We start from the raw sequence: 15,513 nt of genomic DNA on the forward strand, positions 1-15,513 counted from the left end.
CACGATGTCCAATGAGGACGCAGGAACAGTGCTTGGGGCGGGGCCTGGTGCCAGTTCGAAACGGAGGCGCCGCTGCAGGAAGATGGCGGCTCGGCCGCGGCGGCATCGCTCGCGGTATGCGAAGCTGCCCCGGGGTGACTTTTGTGAGGGCGCTAGGAAGGCGACGGACGAACCTTCCTTAACGACTTCCATGGAGTGGGACACGCAGGTGGTGAAAGGGTCCTCGCCGCTGGGCCCTGCAGGGCCGGGGGTGGAGGACCTGCCATCCAGCCCGCGGTTGCCGTCGTGGCTGCAGCCGGAGAGGTGCGCCGTGTTCCAGTGCGCGCAGTGCCACGCCGTGCTGGCTGACTCGGTGCACCTCGCCTGGGACCTGTCGCGGTCCCTCGGGGCCGTGGTCTTCTCCAGTGAGTGGGGGCGGCATCTGGGGAGGGCGGAGGAGGGCCGGAGAGGGTGTTCCCGCTTTTTCACCAGGTGGCGGAGAGCCGGCTGGAGAAGAAAACTGCATGAGAATTTGGAAGGAAATTAACCCCTTTGCTGGGGCTGGGGGCAACTTTTCTTGATTTTTGTGGTCATGATGAGTCTGAAGGGGAAGCGTTTTCCCTTTCAAGGCCTCACAGGTACTCATTCTGACTTGTGTTTGTGTTCCCAGGAGTCACAAACAACGTGGTTTTGGAAGCTCCCTTCCTAGTTGGCATTGAAGGTTTACTGAAAGGCAGGTATGTACTGAGACTTCTCGATCTGAGAATTCGCGATCGATTACCTATCCGTCTTTAGTCCTTGACTTAATGAGACCGAGCAGCGTGGAACCGACATGCACCAGTGTTCCTATCTTGCGCTAAAAGAAACGTTTATTCCATCCATTCACTGTATTTATTTATTTTGAGGAAGATTAGTCCTGAGCTACCATCTGCTGCCAATCCCCCTCTTTTTTTTTTAAATTTTTTGAGTTAATGATAGGTTACAATCTTGTGAAATTTCAGTTGTATATTATTGTCTGTCAGTCGTGTTGTAGGTGCAACCCTTCACCCTTTGTGCCCACCCCCCATCCCCCCTTTCCCCTGGTAGCCACTAATCTGTATTCTTTGTCCACAGGTTTAAAGTCCTCATATGAGTGGAGTCATACAGAGCTTGTCCTTCTCTGTCTGGCTTATTTCTCTTAACATAATTCCCTCAAGGTCTATCCATATTGTTGCAAATGGGACGATTTTGTTCTTTTTTACGGCTGAGTAGTATTCCATTGTATATACATACCACATCTTCTTTATCCAATCATCTGTTGATGGGCACTTAGGTTGCTTCTGCATCTTGGCGATTGTAAATAATGCTGCACCAATCCCCCTTTTTTTGCTGAGGAAGATTGGCCCTGAGCTAACATCTGTGCCCATCTTCCTGTTTTATATGTGGGACTGCCTGCCACAGCATGGCTTGATGAGCTGCGTGTAGGTCCTCGCCGGGGATCAGACTGGGGAACCTGGGGCCACCTAAGCAGAACCTGGGAACTTAACAGCCACTGGGCTGTCCCCCATTCAGTGTATTTAAAGGATGCTCCTTTTACCTCTTTGAGTCTGTTATGGAAACCGAAGTGGGTTTGCCTCTGGGCGAGTCAAATCAGACTCTCCACCAGAAGTAGTTGTGTCACAAAGTAAGGTGTATTTGCAGAAAATAGGAGACCATGCGGAATCACTTCCAGAGTCGAGGAGTCCCTGAACAAAGGGAAGCAGGGACCTTTTATTTCAGATGAGAAATGAATATTCAAAAAGGAGAAGTGGGCATTTACATGCACAGGCTCGGTTGGAAAACGTGCTTCCACTTACACTGCAGGTTATGGGAATAAGGCTTAAGCTCCTCCTGGAGAGATCTTAGCAATAAAAGTGAGGCAGAGGTCATAGGCGGAGCTCTCTGGTGAGGCTTGGTCTGGTTCAGTGTGGTTGGTGATTGCATCTCCTTACCATAACAAAAGGGGAAAAAAAATGATTTGGAAAAACAGTTAAATGCTTCCAAACCCACCCTTGAGTTCCTTGGGGCAGCTAGGCGGGTGACAAGTCTTGTTACAATCTTGATGTGTTAATGAAATGGAAAAGTTGTGTTTATGTGTAGCTTTTAAAATCTTTCTGAGGGTCACATCTCCATAGTGGCTTGTGCAAGTGCAGTGAGGCTTTCAGTGTACAGTGAGAATCACTGACTATAGACTACAATCCTTTGAGATAACTAGGACTTTTAATTTTGCGCTTACGCTGGAGTTTGTGATAAGCTACAGCAGGACTAACTCTGCTGCAACCCTGGAAACTGGGGAAGAACACAAGTTGAATGATATGTACTTGAATACTGCCTGGTAAACTTTGCATCTTGCCTGTACCATGATTTATAAGTGACAACAAAGTACTCAGTGAATTTAGTATTACAAGGCTTCTCAATTTGTGTGTGTGTGTGTGTGTGTGTGTGTGTGTGTGTGTGTGTGTGGAAAATTCACCCTGAGCTAACATCTGTTGCCAATCGTCCTCTTTTTTTTTTTTCTTTTGCTTGAGGAACAGTAGCCTTGAGCTAACATCCAGGCCAGTCTTCCTCCACGTTGTATGTGGGACACCTCCACAGCATGGCTGATGAGTGGAGTAGGTCCATGTCTGTGCTGCTGAAGCAGAGCAGCAGAACCTTAACCACTCGGACACCGGGCCAGTCCCCAAAGCTCCTCAAGTTTGAGTGTTGTCTTTAACAGCCAGACAATTCATTCTGACCACAGTTTGGTTCTAAGTTTTAGGGGTAAAGTATAGGCATTCTTAGTTGCTTTACTCAGTAACCAGGAAGAGTTCTGTAGCCCCTCTTTCCCCACTGAAAGACACTAACTCCCTTCCTTATGGGAGTGTCCTTTTCCCACCCAAAGGGAACAGAGAGGGAAGGGCTGGTGGTCTGCTTGGAACTGGGTCATTTGGGGCCAGAGGCAGAAGCTCTCTGAATATCTCCTTAGGCCTGTGCCATCCAACACTGTAACCATTAGCCACATGAGCTGTTGAGCACTTAAAATGTGGCCATTCTGAATTGAGATGCTGTGAGGGTAGCCTTAGTACAAAAAAATTAATAATTTAAAAATATTGATCACATGTCGAAATAATGTTCTTGATATATTGGGTAGCATAAAATATATTAAAAGTAATTTCATGTGTTTAAGAAATGTTTTTAATGAGACAAATAGAAAATTTAAAGTTACTTATGTGGCTCATATTGTTTTCCTATTGGACATTACTGATCTGATGGTTTATCAAACACTGGAGGGAAAGCCCCATGTTTCTGTATTTATGGAATAAGGAGAGCCACGGGACTTAGCAGTGATGAGGATTTTAGGCTGGTTAATTTTAAAACTGCAGATGAGAAGCAGGCTCCGAGGAGTGGAATTTGCTTGCCCTCTGATGAGAGACATTTGCATTTGTGAAGGAAATCTCCATGCCTCCCCCTCTGCACCAGGAGGAAGCGGGGATGGCCTTATCTCTGGAAACTCTTAATGGGGAAGGCAAGGACTTAAGTTGGTTACTGTCTGGCAACCTCATGTAACTGATTTAGGGTGGTGGCTTCTGGCCTTTACTTAATCCGATTTGATTCTTATCTAAAAGTTGTGAGACCACCCAATGGCCAGACCCCACCTACACTGATACCATTTTAACTTTTCTGCATGTTCTTTCCTTTGTCTTGTAAAGAGATGGCTCACATACCTATGCCTTAAATTTAGCCTTACTCTCCACCCATGTTGGCAGCAGTAGCGGGGGCAGCAGCAGCAGCACCTCCTCCTGCCCGTGGGCCCTGTCCCCACGCAGCAGCTCTGACTGCCCATGGGTCCTGTCCCCATGCCAGCAGCAGCAGCAGCAGCAGCACCTCCTCCTGCCCGTGGACCCTGTCCCCACGCAGCAGCTCTGACTGCCCATGGGTCCTGTCCCCATGCTATTCCACACTATTCTCTAAATAAAAGAGCGCTACTGCCACATCTTAAGAGTCCAAGAAATGTTTCTTTCGACTCCTCGGCTCACCGACCCCGCATCAGCAGGAAGAGATGTGTTACCCGGAATTGGCTGTGCAGTTCTGGAGGGTGAAAAGTCCCAAGAGCTGCTGGAGACGGGAGAGGCAGTGGTTTAGTTCTAGTCCAAGGCGCAGGCCTGAGAACGGACAACCAAAGATGTAAGTTCCAGTCCAAGAGCCAGCAGACTCGAGACCTAGAAGACCTGACATTTCGGTTCAAGTCCAAAGGCAGGAAAAAAGACCAGTGTCCCAGCTCAGCGCAGTCAGGTGGGAGGAGTCCCTGTTACTCATGAGAGGGTCAGCCTTTTGTTCTGTTCAGGCCTTTAACTGATTAAATGAGGGCCACCCATGTTAGGGAGGGCAATCTGATTAACTCACTACTGATTCAAATGGTAATCTCATTAAAAACACCCTCAGAAACACGTTGGGAATGATGTTTGACAGAATGACTGGGCACCCTGTGGCCCAGTCAAGTTGATACATAAAATTTAACCATCAGTTGTTAACTTGGCTCTCACATGCATATCCTAAAACCGTACTTAATCTCCAAATAAAGACAATAACAAGGTCATAATTCTGCCTAACTTGTTACAACCATCCTGTGCATAACTGAGTACACACTAACCCCTTCTCCACAAAAGGAGGTAAAGTCTTTAAGTGATGTTTACTTTTTCTTTGCTATCTCATAACTTAAATGCTATGATGTGAAATTAACAATACTTAAATACTATGATAAAAAGGCAGTACATCTTATATTACGTGATGAGGGAATAAGAGAGGGAAGAAGACAGACATAAACACACATATACATACCCACATATTTATAACAAAATAGGGAGGAAATACTCATGACGTTACAGTCCTCGCTTCTGTAACTCGTCCCGTGGTCATAGCTGGTGTTCGTAACTTCCTTCTTCCACTACCCGTTGTGTATTCCTTCTGCCTCCAGCAGGCATCCAGCTGGTCACAGCTCTTTACCTGGCGTGGTGATGCAAACCTTCATTCCTGAAGGACCTGAGCCATTAGCAGACTAATGTTCAATGAAATATTTGCTTTGTATTGCCTGCATAGGCATAATTTGGGGATTTCTTTACATTTTGCTCTGTGCCATACATTCGTTTCTGTGAGGTACTGTAGATACTGTGCTTTGTGTGATCTAATTAATTCCCACATAGGAATTAATTCAAATTAACGCAACTTTATTTCATGGCTCGCTTTTTGGTTACCGTATTCACAAAGATACAGTACTACATGTGTGGTGTGAGACTTCATTTACCAATAAATTTAGTATGTTTTATTGCTTGCTCTTTTTTAGTATCCATTGACATGAATCTTTCTTTTTTGCCCTGTGGCTTTTATACTCTATTAATAGAATTTTGATGCATAGCATATTATATTTATACAAATAACTTTTCCCTTACCAAACCACTTTAACGTTCCTTTCAGTACATGTCTGATGAAACATAATTTTTTCTTAAAACATTTCTTTGTAATATTTGGATATGGCTTATATATATATAGCAGCAAGTGGCTGGTAAGTGACCTACCCAAGTGGTATAACTAGAACTGAAATCAACATTTCCTGATCCTCATCCAGTAATCTTTCAGAGGATAAAGGAAAAGAAAATAGCTGGCTTGCTAGGGTATTAGAATTCCTTTCCTTTCCTTTTCTTTTCTTTTCTTTTCTTTTTTCTTTCTTTTTCTTTCTTTTTGTCTGGGTAATTTTTTTCAGTTAATTTTTTGTAATATCTGCAAAAGAAAAGGCCTGATTTGAGTTCTATTAATAAATTGTTTAGTAAGCCCCAATCAACTTGATTAATTTACTTCAACTGGAAATTGGTTTAATGGTAACTAATTTATTTGGTCATGTGTAGTTTTCTAGGTTTAAATGTTGATCTGATGAGTTACCTGTTTTTCTGCTTTTCAGATGTAAATTACTTTTCTCTATTGAACTGACAGTTGTACATCCGTGATTGCTTTTGTGGCTAGCATCCTCAAAGGTCTCTGCCATCTAAGGTGTGATTATATTAAAATCTGAGTTAACCTTTCTTTTTTTTTTTTTGAGGAAGATCAGCCCTGAACTAACATCTGCTGCCAATCCTCCTCTTTTTGCTGAGGAAGACTGGCCCTGAGCTAACATCCGTGCCTATCTTCCTCTACTTTTTTATATGTGAGACGCCTACCATGGCATGGCTTGCCAAGCTGGTGCCACATTCACACCTGGGACCTGGGATCTGGGCTACCGAACTCCGGGCTGCCAAAGTGGAATGTGCGCACTTAACTGCTTTCCCACCAGGCCAGCCCCATGAGTTAACCTTTTCTGACATTTCTTCAGTCTCATTCCTGTTATAAGTGTAGTTTTTAGGAGTGCATCCAGAGACTGATGATTTTGTCTTTGTTCTCTTATTTTCTTTCTAACCCATATTCTGGTTTTATTCCCAGCACTTACAACCTTTTATTCTGTAGTTCCTGTGGGATTCCCATTGGTTTCCATCTGTATTCTACCCATGCTGCCCTGGCCGCCTTGAGAGGTCACTTCTGCCTTTCCAGCGACAAGATGCTGTGGTGAGTAGACTTAGGTATTCGTTATCAAATAAATTTTAAAAGATCTTCCAGAAAAGGCAGAATATTTATATCAAAGAAGATGCTAGAGCCAGGCACTGTCTTTTACAAAAAAGATGGCAGTGGGACCAAAATATAATCTCATAACATTATGATAACTTTAGATGCCTTAGAATCATACCATGTCTTAATAATCATACCATGGAATAATTGAGAGGATATTCTTTCATTGTAAAAACTTCTGGAAGGTAGGCTTTTGCAAAATAATGTAGTGGACACTTTTTGGGTTTGTGCCCAGCTCCTGTCGCCCCGCCATAGGCTGTGGCCATGTTTGTATCATGAGATACCACTCCCAGGTGATGGCATCAAGAATGGATGCCTGACCTAAGCTAAGCCAATCAGGCTTTCTACCCTAGGAATTTGAAAGAAAGACCCAGAGGCGTAGGTCATTTGTAGATGGTCTGGTTGAAGTTGGGACATAAAAGCTGTAGCTGGGTTTAGGGTAGCGATTTTCTGTTATGCATGTAGATGCAGAGAAAGAAGAGTGAAGCAGATACGCAGAGAAAAGTGAAAAATAAGGACCATGTGGCCTCATAGAGTCAGAAAAAGTACACTACTGGCTGTTCCTTCTCCTGAATTACTTTGGATATTTCTTTACCTTCCTAGTAAATTCTGCATTTTACTTAGGCTTTTTTGTTTATTATAACAAACTGAAGCATCCAACAAAGTCTTTTCTTGACCATTAAAAACGAAAAATCAAAAATAGCCATGATGACCTAGTTTGTGCCAGAAGTTGTGCTTATCTCACTCAGTTCTTAATATAAGAAAATTGGGGCTCAGAGAGGTGGAGGAGCTGAGATTTGAATCCATGTTTTAACTCCAAAGCTCATTTTCTTTTCATGAAACAAAGTTTCCTTTTTCTGTCTCTTTTTTTTTTTTTTTTAAAACCTTGGCACCTGAGAAGGCATCTGTTGCCAATCTTCTTTTTTTTTTCTTTTCTTCTTCTTCTCCCCGAATCCCTCAGGACATAGTTCATAGTTGTAGGTCCTTCTAACTCTGCCATGTTGGCCGCCATCTCAGCGTGGCTTGCTAGGTGGTGCTAGGTCCGTGCCCAGGATCCGAACCAGCCTGGACCTCTGAACCAGAGTGTGTGAACTTCACTTGGCCATGGGGCCGGCCTCCTTTTTCTCATTTGATGTGCTTAGAAAAGTGTTTCTAGCTGAGTTATGGATGACTAAACAAACTTAGAAATAAAGCCCCTCCTTTACCCTGAGGTTGTTCTGTGTGCATTAGGTATACCATTTGTTGTTCTCTGCAGATTTTCAATAGGAAATATAGACTTAGATGGATTGATATTTTACTCTTAATTTCTAGTTTCTTTTTAAATAATTTCTATTTAGAATTAAGTTTAAAGAGGGAGGAAAGAAGTATGCCTAAATGTGTGCATTAGTAACCTCTAAGCTTTTTTAGAAACAGTTATAAGTAATTGTTCCAGCAGACCTATAATTGAGTTTTTGCTTCAGGAAGTAAGCTTTGTAACAAAAATTTTTAATGTAAATTTGAAAAGCATTGTGGGATTTTAAGTAATTTCTTAATCTTTAAAATAAGGGCTTGGACTCAAAGGTCGGTATATTCTTCTTGATTAAGTAGAAATTAGTAAAGTATAGGTAGCATGAGTCTTGGAAGATAATAAATCTATGTCTGTTGTATCAGTTAGAATGAATTTGGTTGCTGGTAACAGAAAACTTGACTAACATTGGCTTTAATAAGTGAGGAGTGGGGGCAGTTGGCCACTCTAGGAGTCTTGTGGTGGCTCAGTCGTGACAGTGCTCTGAGTCAGCATCTCTGGCTCTCTTGGCCTTTTCCTCTTGGATGCAAGATGGCGGCTGCAATTATAAGCATTATATCCATAGATAGTAGCATCTCCAACTGGAAGGAAAAGGATATGGAAAGTGTGGGAACCCGGGGAATGGTCTCCTTTTACCAGCAAACATTTCCTTATTATTGGCCAGAACTATGTCACATGGTTGCTGGTCACCTTAAGCTGGGAGAGCAAATATGTGACAATAGGGAATAAGGTTGCCACAGTTGGCTTAGAACAGCTATGATTCATTTCTTAGGACTGCGCACACTGCTGGCCTACACAAAATCTGGGTTCTGTTCATAAGAAAGAAGTGAAGAATGGCTACCTAGTAGGCAACCAATGTATTTGTCACAATGCGATTACTTCTAACTGTGCTACAAGATCTGGTGGAGTGTGACACTTAAACTCATCGTGATTTTTCATATGACCCTGGTTTTTGTCTTCAGTTTGTCCTGGGATAATTTTGTCTCATGTATTCCTGGCTGGCAAGGGGTGGGACGAGGCACTGAGTCTCTCTGATGATTTGTTAATTGAGAATTTGTTTTTTCTACAAAATACATTATGAATTTTGAAATGGAAATCGATAAGAAGGCCCTCTTTGCTTGACAGATACTGTCAGGCAAGTTTGGTTCATTGATAATCTTAACTGTGGTATGGAACTAATATTTTCTCTATTTTCTATCTAGCTACCTCTTAAAAACAAAAGCAATAGTGAATGCATCTGAGATGGATATTTACAACGTACCTCTACCAGAAAAGGTTGCAGAGGTAAGGTTTCATGATGGTTGTGTGTTTCCTTTAATATAGACAACTCTTGATAATTTCTACCAATGAACTTAAGAGCATTTAAATGGTGTGACACTCCAATAACCTTTATACTTGGTTTGTCATTCCTTATTGACTTTATGACACAAAGCAAAATATTGAAGCCATATGCAAAGTCTAGTTCAGGAGGAGGTGGAAAGCTGCTCAGCTCCTGCATTCCTGTACTCTCTTCTCTGTGCTGGGAGTGGACACCATCGTCTTTCGTAGATCTGTCCTCTTTGCAAGCACCTTATGCTTAGGTATCTCAGAGGAAAAAGTAGTAAAACAATCATTAAGAATTCTTACTTAAATGGGTTTTACTAGTGGTTGATGGCTTTGAGTTGAAGAGAGCAACTTTGTTTTGGTAGCCTGCGAACTCATTCTGAATAGAAACTGGCCCATAACTTTACTACCTTCAGAAGAACAAACTTAGAATTTAGTGTTGGTTTTGTTTTTAGTAGCATTAATAGTTTATTCCTTGCTAATTACACATTTGGTAACCAGTGGCATTTATTTTTCAGTTTAAGTACTTTTTAGTACAGGGGAACAGTGATTGTTTTTCCCCCCCATAATTAACCAAGCTCATGAAACCATGTTCCAAGTCAGGAGTTGGCGAACTTTTTCTGTAAAGGACCAGATGACAAATATTTTAAGCTTTGTGACCATTCAGTCTCAGCTACTCAAGTCTGCCATTATAGTGTAAGAGCAGCCATAGACAATGTATAAACAAAGGGGTTTGGCTGTGTTACAATAAAACTTTATTTACAAAGATGGGCAGCCGGCTATCCTGCAGTTCATAGTTTGCCAACCCTTGCCCTAAGCTACTGAGGTGATGAGGGGTGGTCAGTAAATATTGTGATTAAATAATTGGTATGGGGGGCCGGCCCAGTGGTGCAGCGGTTAAGTTTGCACGTTCCACTTCAGCGGCCTGGGGTTTGCTGGTTCGGATCCCGGGTGTGGACATGGCAGCGCTTGTCAAGCCATGTTGTGGTAGGCGTCCCACATATAAAGTAGAGGAAGATGGGCACAGATGTTAGCTCAGGGCCAGTCTTCCTCAGCAAAAAAGAGGAGGATTGGCAACAGATGTTAGCTCAGGGCTAATCTTCTCAAAAAAACCAAAAAAAATTGGTATGGGCAATAACTTTCAGAATGGTGGCCTGAGAAGCTCCATGGACTCCCCTCCCCAGCAAAACGGCCATAACTGGAGAAAGTTATAAAGAAAACAACCATCTTAAGTATGTGGAAATTTTCCTAAAGGCATAAAGCAAATGAAGAGACATTTACTCAAGAAAATCTCCTAAACCTTGGTAAGAACAGTGGAACCCTATGGCATTTCAGCCACATCTTGCTCCCTCCCTCCCACGCCCCTCCAGCTCAGAGGGAGAGAGGCTCCATCTGGGAAGATATAGCCAAGAACACAGGGATCTTTTTCCCCCAGCTACCAGAGGAGGGCTGTTTTTTCCCAGGAGGGGTAGGCTCCCAGCATCTCTCATTGGAAGCTCAATTCCAGGCAAGAACAGCCATTTGTAGTGTGCAAGCTCTGCCACAGGCATAGTAGCTAATAGTACTGGGAACCCATTCACCCTTGCCCCCCTTGCTCACAGGGCAGAGGTTTCTTGCTGGCAGAGGCAAGCTGAGAAGACCAGAAGCTGCCACCTCTGCCTAGCACCCTGTTTGTAAAAGGGGCGTCATTCTGAGAGACACTACCCCCACACCCAGCTTGGGAGCCCAGGTTAAGAGGCATATTGTAAAAGCAGAGCTCTGGAGCTCTCCCAAGGGAGCTGACATTATTTGAAACAGTGTAGGGATGTTCAAGGGTGCTGCCCAAAACAATGGAGATTTTGGTGGTCTGCAATTAAGAGGAAGCTGATAGTTCCAGACAGCAAGAAGCTAAACCATAGACTAGTTAGAAGTTTATAAGAGAGAATCAGGGAAGTAAACAACTAAGAAGAGTCCTCCTGGGGTTGGAACAAAAAAAGACTGGCCTTAATTTAGACTACCCCTACAAAGGAGTCTGAATTTGGATTAGACTGTGGAGCAATTTATGTCTCAGGTCATTGTCATAAACTAGAGCAATCAGCTAGCATTAGCGAGGCTAACAGCTGGGTGTGATACCAACAGCAGTGGCAGACAGCTTACACAGATCAGAGAAGGGGACGGTCAAAAGAGAGCCTTGCTAAAACTGCTATCACCCTGGGTGACTGCACAAGCCCTAGGCTGTGTCCTCTGAGGAGTGGCATCAGAGGCTGCACGTTGTGGGGGAAATAGACAGCAGTAGACGTCTAGCCAACTCACTGAACAGATAAGCAGACAACCACCAAGAAGAGTGGTGGTGTTAGCATCCAGAGTTGCTACAATATATTATCTAAAATGTCTATTTTTCGATAAAAAATTAGACATACACAGGATAAGAAACTGGCATCAGAAACTGCCTTCGGAAGGCCCAGCTGTTGGACTTAGCACACAGAGCCTTCAAAGCAGCTATGTTAAATATGTACAAAAAACTTTAGCTTACTTTTGAAGACCATTAGCAAAATATTGAAGAAAGAAAGGCATTTGTTACTGTAAACAAAGAAAAAAAGTTAGATTTTTCCACTGGAAGAGGAGGGGAAGGCTAGTTGGCGTTTCTGTGTCCACAGGCTCTTACCCTGCTTTATTCTTGTCTTCCTTCCCAATTTCTGGAGTTTCAACCTGGTGATAAGGGGTAGGAGGGAGGGAGATGGGAAGCAGTGATGCTCAGCAATGGCTGGTCTTTTTTCACATGAAACTTTATATTTAAGGATCTTGTGTTCTAGATTTGTTGTATAAAGTTCTTTCAGAAAGAGAACAAATGTGTTCATGAAGTGTGTTGAGACATTGCCAGCTCCCAATCAATAGCTTAAATTTGAAGTAGCTTCCAGAACTAGCAAATAGAGTTAAGCTTAAGATGCCCTGATGTCTATATATTTCTCTTCCCAGCTGAAGGAGAAGATAATGTTAACACATACTCGCTTAAATGCACTGATGACAATTCTGAAGGAAGTGACTCCCGGCCAGTCCAAGCCAGAAAACTGATCCGACCAGAGCTTGAGTATCAGGGTCAGGCTTTCCTGCTGTCTTCAACAACACATGCTTTTTGATCATTTCTCAAGAAAGATCGGCCTCAAGAATGGATGGCAAATGTGGATTATTCTGTTTACCTCCGGACTGATTTTCCAAATGATTTGTGAAGCTATTTCTAGAAGATGAGAAACTAAGGAGACTTCTGTCCAGGTTTCATAGCTATTTGCCTTAAGAACTTATTGTAGCTTCTTATCAAGTTTATAATACTTATTTCTGGAAACATCTTCAACTGCAAATTTAGGGATTAAAAGGCAGTGTCCCATGAGTGCTCTGATCTGAAGATGCGTGGTTGGTTTGAAAAGAGTTGTACTTAATGTTACTACTATTATTCCTACATGGGACAGTTGTTATATGAATACTGAAAAGTCATTTTTTTTGTATGTTAAATACAGGTACATACATATTCTGTAAGTTAATATTCAATAAGTTGACTGGATAATATACAAGTTCTCTTCAGTTGCAAGCTGAGCTTGACAGGGTATTAATGAAGCAATGATAAAACATCAAACATTGATAGAAATGCTGTTTTTTCATATTTTGCTTTACATAGCATTTGGCTCAGTAGCTTATCATATTATTCATTTAATAAATACAAGGTATTATGCTAAGCTGCTGGGGATAAACGGTAAGCAGAAACAGCCACTCTTCTATCGTAGTTTATAATCTTGTCGGAAATGGACATTCAGATAAGCACCTGAAGACATAAACTTATGACTGCAGTGAGGGTTTTGAAGAAAAGGGACATGGAGATGCAAGCACAGATAGCACGTAACTGACGTGGTCTGGGGGTCAGGGGAGGCCTCTGAGGAAGGGAAGTTTCAGCGGTGGTGGGAAAGACGAGGAGTTAATTAGGCGATGGAGGGAACAGCCTCTGCACAGGCCCCGTGAGACCCTTAAGGCCTGCAGGAGTTGCAACATTGGTCAGAAACCAGAGCGAGAAGGCCTTACTGGCCTCCTGAAGGATGTTTCTTTTTATTCCAAGAACAATGGGAAGCCCTTGAAGAATTTTAGAGGAGGCGGCCTATGACAGGATCAAATTTTCTTTTTTCAGGACCTCGTGGTTGTCCTGTGGGGAATAGGTGGGAGGGGCTGGCACTAGCACAATCGAGATGATCTAGTCGAGTGGTGGTGCAGAGAGAAGGCAACTTGGTCCAGGTGAGCTAGCAGATTTTTTTTATAGCAGATTCTTTCCCTTTTATACTGCATAAAGAATATTTTCCTTTAAAATATTTTAAACTGGAGAAAATTCTGGTTTGCTTAATGCTTCGGAGTTGCAAAATTTTGGTCCTGTAAGCAAGGGTGAAGACTGGCAACAAACAGTACCAGAAAAGTTCTTAGTTACTTTCTGCTCCTAAAGAATAGGACTGAATAAAGTAATACTATATTGAATCATCCACACACATTTTATTGTGTGTAGGCATGTCTGCCTCAACGTATTTCCTTTCTTTACCTAAATTAAAAAACTTATGTCAAAACAAAACAAAGGCCAGCCCTGGTGGCCTAGTGGTTAAGTTTGGCACACTCCGCTTTGGAGGCCCGGGTTCAGTTCCTGAATGCAGAACCACACCACTTGTCTGTCAGTGGCCACGCTGTGGCACTGGCTCACATTTAAAAAAAAAAAAAAAGAGGAAGATTGGCAACAGATGTTAGCTCAGGGTGAATCTTCCTCAGCAAAACAAAACAAAAACCTTATATAGCTATTTCCTTTAACCTCTGGATTTGCCATTTTGGTAGACTTTCAGTAGAAAATCAAATGCTTGAACTTGACATCAAATTAAGCTGGCTGGTTCTTTCTTTTCCTTTTTCTCCCCTAATCCCCCCAGTACATAGTTGTATATTTTCAGTTGTGGGTGCTTCTAGTTGTGGCATGTGGGATGCCGCCTCAACATGGCTTGATGAGCAGTGCCATGTCCGTGCGCAGGATCCAAACAGGCGGAACTCTGGGCTGCCGAAGTGGAGTGTGCAAACCTAACCACTTGGCCACAGGGCCAGCCCCATGCTGGCTGGTTTTAAATAGATTTGTTTTCCTCCATAGCATGCTGGGAAGTGAGCAGACACTGGGGCCAAACTATTTGGATTCAGATTGTGGCTTGGGTACTTAATAGCCATGAACTTGAAGAGTTTACTTAAACTCTTCTTGTGATATAAGGATTAAAAACTAACTGGGGCTAGAGTGAGGATTAAGAGTTCATGAATACATCTGATGTAATCAGACCAGTGCTTAGCACATAAATGGTGCTCAATAAATACTAGCTATTATAACCTTCGTGCAGGTGAATATACACCTATAGACATAAAGGCAATTATAGTTTTCATATTATTCTGCAACCTGCTTTTTGCACAAATGTCATGGACAACTTTCTATACCATACCAGCCCATACACAAATTATTTCATTTGTTTTAACACCTGCATATGATTCCATTATGTGAATATATCAAAATTTAACCATTCTTGTATTGGATCTTTGTACATATCTTTGCATATCTGTACCGATACTTATGTAGGAGTGATTCCTAAAGAGGGACAAAGTCAAAGGGCACGTACATTTACAACTTTGGTATTGTGCTTTCCATAAATATTAGGCTGATTGATACAAATGGTTGACTTTTACAAGCTTTAGGTGGTATAAGAGCTCGTCTGGAAGTCTAAGAGACATCAGTGAGAGACTGGCTGATAGTAACAGATTCTAAGACTACTACAGTTTGATACCATTTAACATTGTATATACGTTGAATAAAAGTATTTTCAAAATTCCATGTAGTTATAAGAACAATAAAATTGCATAGTAAATGTCCCTGAGTTGTAAACTTTTGAGTTGCTTAATTAACGGCAGAAACATCTCCATTTTTGTAACCCTAACATCTGGCACAGTGCCTTGGAGTGGAGTATAGTGTTAAGTGTGTGTTAAATGAAGTCTTCTAAATCAAAGGAAGTACATTAGTAGTCACACCACAAAAACCACATAGCTTTTGTTCTTCTCCATGTGACAACAGCTGATCCCAAAGAAGTTTGTAAAATCTACTTTCCTAAACTTGAAGAAACTCCTTTTCCTGAATAAGGAAGAGGATTTCTTCTTAATTATAGTATTTAAAAAACCTATTTAGTTAACTCAGCCATTTAAATATTAAATATAAAAGCATCTTAAATACTTTATCTATTTCAGAGAGGAAGGAGTCC

The 15,513-nt window shown here is 42.2% G+C and overlaps 2 protein-coding genes across 6 annotated transcripts in view; one reads left to right on the forward strand and one right to left on the reverse strand.

Annotated features, from left to right (window-relative positions):
- NUSAP1 (nucleolar and spindle associated protein 1) overlaps positions 1 to 15,513 on the reverse strand; it is a 61,641-nt gene that overhangs the window by 29,653 nt on the left and 16,475 nt on the right. For 2 of the 4 annotated variants that reach the window (XM_070503437.1, XM_070503440.1), the window contains one exon: positions 4,816 to 4,980. In XM_070503437.1, the coding sequence (XP_070359538.1) occupies positions 4,816 to 4,821 (6 nt within the window). In that variant the 5' untranslated portion in view covers positions 4,822 to 4,980. Of the gene's footprint in view, positions 1 to 4,815; positions 5,017 to 15,513 lie in introns of those variants that run through there. The other 2 variants (XM_070503438.1, XM_070503435.1) reach the window with 1 other exon arrangement.
- Positions 5 to 15,134, forward strand: OIP5 (Opa interacting protein 5). Of its 2 annotated transcripts, none has more exons than XM_014857362.3 (5): positions 5 to 404; positions 650 to 716; positions 6,445 to 6,567; positions 9,115 to 9,196; positions 12,191 to 15,134. In XM_014857362.3, exons 1-5 carry the CDS (start codon positions 5 to 7, stop codon positions 12,284 to 12,286), a joined length of 768 nt encoding a protein of 255 aa, XP_014712848.1. In that variant the 3' UTR covers positions 12,287 to 15,134. The 2 variants fall into 2 exon arrangements, with proteins under 2 accessions (XP_014712848.1, XP_070359551.1); XM_070503450.1 differs by having other exon boundaries at positions 6,469 to 6,567; positions 12,191 to 13,938.

This window comes from Equus asinus, chromosome 2 (genome assembly GCF_041296235.1).
Source record: "Equus asinus isolate D_3611 breed Donkey chromosome 2, EquAss-T2T_v2, whole genome shotgun sequence".
NCBI lineage: Eukaryota > Metazoa > Chordata > Mammalia > Perissodactyla > Equidae > Equus > Equus asinus.

Excerpts from the sequence above, each read along its gene's own strand:
- OIP5 (XM_014857362.3), top strand. The coding sequence starts at position 5 with ATGTCCAATGAGGACGCAGGAACAGTGCTTGGGGCGGGGCCTGGTGCC. Across the intron at positions 405-649 it reads CGGGGCCGTGGTCTTCTCCA|GAGTCACAAACAACGTGGTT; the intron begins GTGAGTGGGGGC and ends TTGTGTTCCCAG. Across the intron at positions 6,568-9,114 it reads TCCAGCGACAAGATGCTGTG|CTACCTCTTAAAAACAAAAG; the intron begins GTGAGTAGACTT and ends TTTTCTATCTAG.